The sequence below is a fragment of the Salmo salar genome, chromosome ssa24 (assembly GCF_905237065.1).
Source record: "Salmo salar chromosome ssa24, Ssal_v3.1, whole genome shotgun sequence".
Classification (NCBI taxonomy): Eukaryota; Metazoa; Chordata; class Actinopteri; order Salmoniformes; family Salmonidae; genus Salmo; species Salmo salar.
In genome coordinates, this window is record NC_059465.1 from 24424407 (window position 1) to 24435426 (window position 11020).

At 40.9% G+C, this 11020-nt stretch overlaps 1 protein-coding gene across 4 annotated transcripts in view; it reads left to right on the plus strand.

Moving 5' to 3' along the window:
• The window catches only part of LOC106585310 (paxillin), a 35328-nt gene extending 26672 nt beyond the window's left edge, over positions 1 to 8656 (plus strand). For all 4 annotated transcript variants that reach the window (XM_014171406.2, XM_045706702.1, XM_045706700.1 and 1 more), the window contains 3 exons: positions 5214 to 5295; positions 5384 to 5532; positions 5637 to 8656. In XM_014171406.2, the coding sequence (XP_014026881.2) occupies positions 5214 to 5295; positions 5384 to 5532; positions 5637 to 5903 (498 nt within the window). In that variant the 3' untranslated portion in view covers positions 5904 to 8656. The remainder of the gene's footprint in view (positions 1 to 5213; positions 5296 to 5383; positions 5533 to 5636) is intronic.
• The last annotated feature ends 2364 nt before the right edge of the window (positions 8657 to 11020 follow it).

Sequence of the window (11020 nt, forward strand, 5' to 3'; positions counted from 1 at the left end):
GATACTCTGGATCGACGTATACAACAGCGTGTTTCAGTTCCCGCCAATATCCAGAAACTTCTCACAGCCATTGAAGAGGAGTGGGACAACATTCCACAATCAACAGCCTTGGTCAACATTATGCGAAGGAGATGTGTTGCACTGCCTGAGGCAAACCAGATACTGACTGGTTTTATGATCCACGCCCCTACTTTTTAGGGCATCGATGACCAACCGATGCAAATCTGTATTCGCAGTGCTAGCCCACTGGTGTTTTTATCCACGGCTGGGTACAAATGCTTCAGGTGTGAGATGATCTCCACACAATCACAAGATGACGATAAGGTGGAACTGGAAAATAGACAGGCATTTGTCTGCTCTAAATGCACCACCATCAAGCAGCTTAGGGAAGCAATCCTCCAGCTGTTAGCTCAGCTGCGAGAAAAGGATAACCTGCTTTCTAAGTACACCGACCTTGCTGTAACCCAGGCAAACCAAATCTCAGTTTTAAATGCCTCCTATAGCAAAGGTGTCTGAGCCGGGCAGCGTTTCTGTCCCAATCCAACAGACAGATGTTAAACTCAACTCTGCGGCCCATGGGAGACTGGACACTCGCAAGGTGTAGGAGATCAGAAGGCAGTCTGGCCACCCTTCATCTATCCAAGAAGATCCGATCCAGCTATCAAGCAGATTTTCCCCGCATGAGACGGAACTACCGTCCCCGGGAGTCAGCAAGGATCCAGCCGACTCTTTGCTCTGAAGAAAATTTGCAATGACAGGAATGTCTCTTTTGTGACAAATTATTTTGCTGTGGGAGCAATCAGCACTTTTAAAAGAGGCAGGATTCACCCTAACCGCAGAGGTTCCAGGATTATTTCCAGCAACATCGCAAACTGTTTGAGACTGACAGAGAGGGTCTGGTCGTGCTTCAGTTCTCCTTGTCAGAATAAGCAACAGAGGACTTGGAAAGCATATCAACTCCTGTAGAAATTGCCCTATGGTTATTATAACTTAATGTATGTTCTTTTAACCTCCCTGGGCAAGGTGGGACGCTTGGCGCGAAATACAAATACCTCATAAATGCTATAACTTCAATTTCTCAAACATATGACTATTTTACACCATTTTAAAGACAAGACTCTCGTTAATCTAACCACACTGTCCGATTTCAAAAAGGCTTTACAATGAAAGCAAAAAATTTGATTGTCAGGAGAGTACCCTGCCAAAAATAATCACACAGCCATTTTCAAAGCAAGCATATATGTCACAAAAACTAAAACCACAGCTAAATGCAGCACTAACCTTTGATGATCTTCATCAGATGACACTCCTAGGACATTATGTTATACAATACATGCATGTTTTGTTCAATCAAGTTCATATTTATATCAAAAAACAGCTTTTTACATTAGCATGTGATGTTCAGAACTAGCATACCCACCGCAAACTTCCGGTGAATTTACTTAATTACTCACGATTAACGTTCACAAAATACATAACAATTATTTTAAGAATTATAGATACAGAACTCCTTTATGCAATCGCGGTGTCACATTTTAAAATAGCTTTTCGGCGAAAGCACATTTTGCAATATTCTGAGTAGATTGCCCGGCCATCACGGCTAGCTAATTTGACACCCACCCAGCTTGGCCCTCACCAAACTCAGATTTACTATAAGAAAAATTGGATTACCTTTGCTGTTCTTCGTCAGAATGCACTCCCAGGACTTCTACTTGAACATCAAATGTTGTTTTGGTTCGAAATAATCCATAGTTATATTGAAATAGCTCCGTTTTGTTTGTGCGTTGAGGTCACTATCCGAAGGGTGACGCGCGAGCGCATTTCGTGACAAAGAATTTCCAAATATACCATTACTATACTTCGAAGCATGTCAAATGCTGTTTAAATTCAATTTTTATGCTATTTTTCTCGTAAAATAGGGATAATATTCCGACCGGGTGACGTTATATTCATTCATAGACTGAAAGAAAAACATGAAGTCCTCTCGTGGACGCGCACTCCAGTGTCATTGTTCCCTGCCTGACCACTCACAAAAACTCCTGCTGTTTTTCGCCCAGAGACTGCGGAGACGTCATTCCACTTTCTGGCGCCTTCTGAGAGCCAATGGAAGCCTTAGAAAATGTCACGTTACAGCAGATATGCTGTATTTTTGATAGAGATGCCCTAGAAGGAGAACAAATTGTCAGACAGGGCACTTCCTGTATGGAATCTTCTCAGGTTTTGGCCTGCCATATGAGTTCTGTTATACTCACAGACACCATTCAAACAGTTTTAGAAACTTCAGAGTGTTTTCTATCCAAATCTACTAATTATATGCATATTCTCGTTTCTGGGCAAGAGTAGTAACCAGTTTAAATCGGGTACGTTTTTTATCCGGACGTGCAAATACTGCCCCCTAGCCCCAACAGGTTAACTTCGCCTTCTAGTGAGTTTATACAAACTGTCATCTAGCATTCTGATAGATTGGAAACAGATTCAGAAAACGTGGTTGTAACGTTAATAATTTGGTTGTTATTACATTGGTTATCTCAAGGCAGATACCCCAGGGGCAGAGTGGCACACACTCATTGAATATGGCGCTTTTAAATGTTAGGTTATACTTGTGATTACTCTTTCTCGTGAATGACCACATTGCTGAGCGCAAAGTTGATGGCATGTTTCTCACTGAAACATGGCTGTCATCAGACCTGTAGTGCCGCTCTTACTAAAGCCTCCCTCCGGGGTTCCAACTTTTCATACTCATCAGAAAAGGGGAAAAGGGTAGGGGGACAGCCTCTATTTTTACTAATGCTCTCAGCTGTAAGGACATTTTGTTTGGCGACTTTGGATCTTTTGAACAGCATGCTATACTGTTTAAATGTCAGCCACCAGTGCGGGCCATAACCTTGTATAGGCCACTAAAGCACTGCCCCACTTTCTTTACTGATTTATCTGAACTAGTTCAAGGACAATAGACAATATGATAAAATCATTGTGTTGGGTGATTTTTAATATTCATTTTGTCAAAGAGACTGACTCCAAGGCCATGGAATTTATCCAAAATGTTACCACTGCCATACTCTGGACCTGGTTATTACCAAGGGGCTTTCTATTGACATATCCTCTATGCATTGTCTGATCACCACTGTGTATTTTTTTACTACCTTATTGCCCATAGCACAGGGTAATACTGAACGCATTAAGAAACACTATCTTACCTCTGAAGTTGCTACAGATTTTATTGAGTGTATGAACAATACTCCACCACCTATTCTGCCATCCTCTTGTGATGATTTAGTTCATAACTTTAATGCCTGATAAATGCTACCCCTGCAAACCTATGTGAACTTTCCTCCACATCTAAATGTGATGAGTTTGCGGCATATTTCAGAGATAACTAACATTAGGCTGGGTATCAGTCAAGCAAGACTTGATGAGAAGTTTGATATTTGCCCTAGCCTGCCACGCAAAGGCGCTATGGATTAATTTTCCCTGCTTGACACAGACATGCTCAGGAAGGGGATATCTCAATTTAAGCCTTCTACCTGCCTTCTCGATCCTATCCCCACCACCTTCTTCAAAACAGTTTTTAATTGCATATCTGAAGACGTGCAAGCTGTTGTTAAGCACTCCCTGCTCACAGGGATTTTCCCCACTGCACTAAAAACTGCTATAGTGAAACCCCTTCTGAAGAAAAGTCATCTAGATTCTTCAGCTCATAGCAATTATCGGCCAATCTCCAACCTTCCATTCTTAAGCACAATTCTGGAGAAATTGGTTTTCAAACTGCTAAATTATATATTTTTTAAGCGCCAACTCTATTTTTGAAAAATTCCAATCTGGTAATTGTGCCCACCACAGCAGAGACCGCCTTAGTTAAAGTGGTAAATGATCTTAGAGCCAACACAGATGCCAAACAGCTCTCTGTCCTTGTACTCTTAGATTTAAGTGCTGCATTCGACACTGTTGACCGTGATGTCCTTCTGGAAAGACTGGAGAGGTGGGTTGGTCTCTCCGGTCCAGTTCTAAATTGGTTTAGGACCTATTTAATGGGTCAAGAGGTTTTTTAGTTTGTCACCCTTGGTGAACATAACTCAGATTATACATATTACTTGTGGCGTTCCACAAGGTTGGATTTTGGGTCCGGTACTGCTCAGTTTATATATGTCACCCCTTGACAGAGTTCTCAGAAAGCACAGCATTGATTTTCACTGCTACGCAGACGATACACAACTTTTCCTTTCTGTGTCACCAGAGGGTTTTAGCTCCACGGATAAATGATTAGACTCTATTAGTGATTTAAATACTTGGATGGCTCACAACTTCCTCCAGCTAAATCAAGACAAGACCGAGGTGCTTATTGTTGGAGCCAAAGCACAGAGAGAATCTAGCCCCACATTTTAATTCACGGGCAATAAAGGTAAAAAACCTAGGTGTTATTTTAGATTCTGAACTAAATTTTGAATCGCACATTATGAATGTGACCAAAATAGCTTTTTAACACCTGAGGAACATTGCCACGGTGTGGATCTTTCTCTCTGACTGATACAGAGACTCATCCATGCTTTCATTACAAGCAGTCTTGGCTACTGTAATGATCTCCTGTCTGGTCTACCCAAGAAAGCCATTGGTCAACTGCAAAACATACAGAATGCTGCAGCATGGGTACTGACCAAGACCACACTTAGAGCACACATTACACCGGTTTTAAGGTCTCTGCACTGGCTGCCTGTGAGTTTTAGGATTATTCTATTGGTTTTCAAATCAATCCACGATTGTGCACCCCAATCCAAGTCAGACATGCTTTTAAGTTATGTACCTAGTAGGTCCCTCAGGTCCTCAGGCACTGGCCTTTTAACTATCCCAAAGCCTAAAACCAAGAGGCATGGAGAGGCAGCCTTTAGTTATTATGCCCCCGGCTTCTGGAATAGCCTGCCAGAGAACCTGAGGGGGGCCGAAACTGTGGACATATTTAAGAGATCTTGAAACAACATATTTTAGTCATCCTTTTGTTTTTTATCTTGTTTGTTGTGTTGTAAATATTTCCTATTTTATTTTTGTGGTTTATTGAATTTTTCCTGTAAAGCACATTGCGTTGCATTCCATGTCTGAAATGTGCTGTATAAATAAAGCTTGATTTGATTTGTTCAGTGTATATTATTACAACTTAGGCAGTTCAAAGATCCAGTGTAGCAATGGCAGCTAGCATAGAGTAACTGTTCCTATGTTTACAGAAAGTTGTGACCGCGTTGGACAAGACATGGCATCCTGAACACTTCTTCTGTGCTCAGTGTGGATCATTCTTTGGCCCAGAAGGTGAGTTTTACCCATTCTTGGAGCTCACTTGAAATGACCATTTCTAGAGTGAGGTGCAGAACTCATGATCTGTATGTGTCTCCTGAAGGCTTCCATGAGAAGGACGGGAAGGCGTACTGTAGGAAGGACTACTTTGACATGTTTGCGCCGAAATGTGGCGGCTGTGCCCGAGCCATCCTGGAGAACTACATCTCTGCGCTAAACTCCCTTTGGCATCCAGAGTGCTTTGTCTGCAGGGTCTGTAATCAGCCCATTTCCCTTTATATAAAGGCATTCATGTTGAAGTGTCCTGACTTGTACTTACTCATTACTCTCCTCTCTCCCTCTGTTTGGGTATGCAGGAGTGCTTCACCCCATTTGTGAATGGGAGTTTCTTTGAGCATGATGGGCAGCCCTACTGTGAGGTGCACTACCACGAGCAGCGCGGCTCCCTCTGTTCGGGTTGCCAGAAGCCCATCACCGGCCGCTGCATCACAGCCATGGGCAAGAAGTTCCACCCGGAGCACTTTGTTTGTGCCTTCTGCCTCAAGCAGCTCAACAAGGGCACCTTCAAGGATCAGAACGACAAGCCCTACTGCCAGGGCTGCTTTGTGAAGCTCTTCAGTTAGGGAGTGGATTTTCTGTGTGTGTGGCTCACAAGCTTGTATCAGAAAGTGTCCATGTAGCTCTGGTAGTGTGTGCAAATCAGATTGTGTGTGTTTGAATTGTTTTAGAGGGATGTCTGTATACTGATGGTGTGTATGGCGAAAGTGTGTGTGTGTGTGTGTGTGTGTTTCAGGTAGTATGTGTGTGAGATTCCAGCATTCTCTTTTTGGCCCTTGAAGTGTAATGGACAATCATATCAGGTCTCTGCCTGTGCGCTCTCTGTGATGCTCAGAATAGTGTGATTTCAAACCCAAATAGTTTTGCTTTGCTTTTGCAGTCAGGGTAAATGCTTGCTGAACACTGTAAGAACACATGGAATACATACATGGAAGTTTTTTTGAGGTTGCTGCTCACTGGTTGAGTGTCTCTTGAAAACCATTTGAAATGTGTCATGTTATTAGATCAGGGAGATGTTGACCTGTCATTGTTTTTTTTTAATCAGCTGAGGCCTTTTTTCAACTGCTAAAGCAAAGGCCTCGGTGAGATTTCTTTCGTTTGCTGTCTGAGTAACAGAACAGATGCATATAATGATGTCATTGTAGCTTTGACTGGAAATAGGCTGTGGGTCAGTCATTATTTTAGTACTTGTGAAGCACATGGTCGTGTCATCAGACCCTTGTGGACTCATTTTCACACACACGGCCTTGTGACACACAATCATTAACACCTCCACACAAGCATTTGGTGTTTGACAAACATCCAAATGCTGACATATTACAATTTAGATTTAATGTATATTGGAACGTTTCTATAAAATGTATGTGAAAAAGATATTAATTTACAACAAATAATATTTGACTCCCACTTTGGAAAATCGGAGTCACATATAACGACAAATGGGGAGATGGATAATATTGTTACTTTGTCACCTTCTCCACTGCCTATTCAGTCCTTTTAGAGCTTAACCCTTAGTTGGACTGGTTTGGAGTTTCCTTTATGTTCAGAAAGTGCTGATGCAGTATAAAAGAGTATGCCACGATAAACAATTGAATTTATTCTGCATACGGGAAACGGTTACATTCTACTGTGAGAATACTGTATACAAAGCGCTGGTCAGTTAATAGTTTGAATAACCACTCATTAAGAGAAATCCTCTTAGAAATTTCAAAGCAGAGATGCTTTTCTATTTTTCAATATCTGTGACATTTGCTGAGCCAGTGTGAAGTTACTGTGCATTGAGTTTCACTTTTTGTAAAATAAATAGAAGCATACAGCACAAGGCTAACCCCTTATGTACGCACACACAGATTCTATGCAAACAATACTGTGTGCAGCTGCAAACATTTAACTCAACATCACTCTTGACTCTATCCAAGTGATGCTTTCAAGGAATAGGCCTATTTTTTTGTGTTCCAATACATCAATACAATGTCTTTTACACTGGGGAGACCAGCAAGGAATCGTACTGTTTATAGACTGGGAGTCCTGGACTATCTCTTCAGATTTCTGTCAGTGTGAGTCCACTGGATAATGTGTGTTGATATTGGTCTGAGAGTGTGCACTGTGCAGGATCTACTGTACACCAGTTGTTTGTGGGCTTGTATTCTTATCTATCACATAATTTTATTGGGTCTGTATCTTGTTCAGGGATTTACACCCAGAGCTTGTAAATCTCTGTTAATTGATTTATTTAAATCATTTAATCATTTGTCTACTCAGAATCATTGTAGTAGGCAGTTATTTAACCAAAGTGACTGTTTTTTATTGAAATTGTGTCCCTTGTCACCTTTTCATTTAAGATGTCATAGTACTGAATACTGATCCAACTCATTGCATAGGCTATACAACAACAAAAATCTACCCAAGTGTGTAGTATTTGTGATCATGTTTTCCTTTGGAGAAACAAAGGAAATGTTGCCTATTTATCTAGGAATGGATTCTGCACACTCTAGAGATTATTGCCTCCGTGGTGAAATCTAGAGTAGACTGTGATGGCATTATGTTTGTAAAAATGGCGGGGTAAAACATTTATGCCAGTGATATTGTTGTGAGCAAAGCAGGAAGTACAGACTAAAAGTATGCCCAAGAAGCAGCTTGTTTATCCTCAATCAATTTCTCCCTGGTCTTGACATGAGAAACACTCTATTCACGCCACTTTGATACAGCTACGACCAGAAGTTACTTTTTCGTAGCAGGTCAGGAAAAGGGTTAGGGTTAGCGAAAATGCTCTCCTAACCTGCTATGAAAACCACTTCTGCTTGTTTCTTTATCGAAGTGGCATGGAAAGAGTGTCCGGTGGAGTGAAATCATACAGGTGGTGGTCTTTTGATGGCCCTTGCTATTAGGAATCTTTGGGACGTCCCAACTCTGACGTTAACCATTTTACATTTCAACTTCAATGTGGTAAGGCTAGGGTATGGACGTTGCAGGGATCCAGGTTTGCAATAAGCATATTTTGAAACTCATCTTTGCAGCAAATACACAACCTAGTTAACTCGGCACATACTGTTGTAGAAGGTAAATCTCAATTGATTGTTTTTTACTGTCACCCTTACTTTTTTTTCTCAACGTTCCACACACCAAGGGCAAATGTCAAAACGGGCCACACTCGTTTGATGCCACTTCAATACGGCTTCGATACAGCTACGACCGGAAGTGATTTCCGTAGTAGGTTGGGAGAGCGTTTTCGCTAGGGACCCTAGAGAAGAAGAGGCGAAGCGAGAGGTTATGCGCATTTCGAGATGTTTCCGTCAAATAAAGTTGTTGCAGAATAAAAGGCTGTGCGTGATGACGTAGGGCACATTACAAAAAACTTTAATGGATTTCGATCGCATTTTCAACTCCACTGGTGGTTTTGCCAAAACAACATGCGTTATAGCGAATGTGCCCACTCTGGTCTTGGCACGTGCGCTCTAACCAACAGCTCGCAGTGCGGGTAGACTATCTACATGATGAGGTTATTATGAATAAGAGTGAGATCATTTTTATTTGTCAAACGGCAGCCAAGCATCGATCATCATGTCACCAGAATAAGACCCTCGATATTTATTGGAAAGCAGCATCAAGCTCACCCAATGCAATTCATCATAATTTATTTCATCTGTAGCCTAATAAACTGCATGGTTTCCCGGGTCATAGTGGGAGGACAACACAACCTATCATCGCGCCACTCCAAAATTACTTCGATATGTTGTTATTATATGCATAATGGCGTTTCCACATACATTTCTCGCATAATTAATTTTACTGACACAAAAAGATCCCACCTTGTCTAGCATATTTTGTTTTGTCAACATTGGGAAAGTTTACCGACAAATTATGTTTCCATCACCAACCTGGCCTGTCATGACATTTTTTTTATTTATCCGATATGTATTTTACAAGCATAAAAAGGTTGGAAACCTGGTTAATGAAAGTGGTAACTTTGGTCAACAAGAAGAAAATATACTACTTTAAAATGGAGATACAAAAACGAGTCCTCTATCTCGATGGTGTGTTGTTCACAAGCGTATCTGCCCTCTCATTGGCTAGAATGGTTCCACATCTCGCCTCCTCCAGCCTGCCTTCCATCTTTGAGGACATTTTCCATCATGAGGACATTTTTTATTAAAAAAATAATTACACTTATTTAATTAAATAATTCAGTTAACAACAAATTATTTACAATGATGGCGTGTTAGAGTGCATCACTTTTGTCAAGTCCAATACCATTGCTGATCACCTCTGAAAGAGTGTTGTATTCTGGGGATTTTAATTGTCCGACTGGTCGACTGCATGAACTTTACAAACATCATGTGATCAAAGACCAAAGTTTCTGCAGTTGCTCTTCACTAACGTCATCCTGCAGGATCACCTGCATTGTGGGATGTTCTATTGTCAACCAATCATTAGGGTGTTTTTGTTTGACCAACGCAAACGTGATCAAAGACATGAATGAAACAAGTTTCAATATTTGATGTCATGTGCACAAGTACAGTGAAACGCCTTTCTTGCAAGCGCCAAACACAACGATGCAGTAATCAATATCAATGTAGCACTGAAAACAACAAGGTAGAACAAAAACACACAATAAAAAAAATAAGAAAACCAGAAAGTAAGAAGCTATATACAGGGTCAGTTCCTAAACCATATTTACAATGTGCAGGGACACTGGAGTGATAGAGGTAGATATGTATAGGGGTAAGGTGACTAGGCATCAGGATACTGTATGGTAAACAGAGTAGCAGCAGCATAAATGATGATTGTATGTTGTTTTTATTGTTTTATTTACTTTTCTGCTCTTTTGCACACCAGTATTTCTACTTGATCATCACCATCTGCTCATCTATCACGCCAGTGTTAATCTGCTAAATTGTAATAACTTTGCTACTATGGCCTATTTATTGCCTTACCTCCTTGCCATTTACACACACTGTATATAGACTTTCTTTTTTTTCTATTGTGTTATTGACTGTACGCTTGTTTATTCCATGTGTAACTCTGTGTTGTTGTTTGTGTCGCACTGCTGTGCTTTATCTTGGCCAGGTTGCAGTTGTAAATGAGAACTTGTTCTCAACTAGCTTACCTGGTTAAATAAAGGTGAAATAAAAAAATTGTGAGTATGTGTGTATAAGTGTGTGTGCATGTTGGAGTGTCATTGTGAATGAGTGTGTAGAGTCCTGTGAGTGTGTTTTTTTAAATACAAGGGTCAACTCAGTCCATGTATCCATTATGTTAGCTATTTAGTTGTCTTATGGCTTGTGGGTAGAAGTTGTTACTGCTTGCCGTGTGGAAGCAGAGAGAACAGTCTATGGCTTGGGTGGCTGGAGGCATGTTTGCAAATGTTTTAAAAATAAAAAACTGAAATACCTTATTTACATAAGTATTCAGACCCTTTGCTATGAGACTCCAAATTAAGCTCAGGTTCATCCTGTTTCCATTGATCAACCTTGAGATGTTTCTACAACTTGATTGGAGTCCACCTGTGGTAAATTGAATTAATTGGACATGATTTGGAAAGGCACACACCTGTCTATATAAGGTCTCACAGTTGACAGTGCATGTCAGAGCAAAAACCAAGCCATGTGGTCGAAGGAATTGTCCGTAGAGCTCCGAGACAGGATTGTGTCAAACCTGTTCCTACTTTGTCATTGTGGGGTAT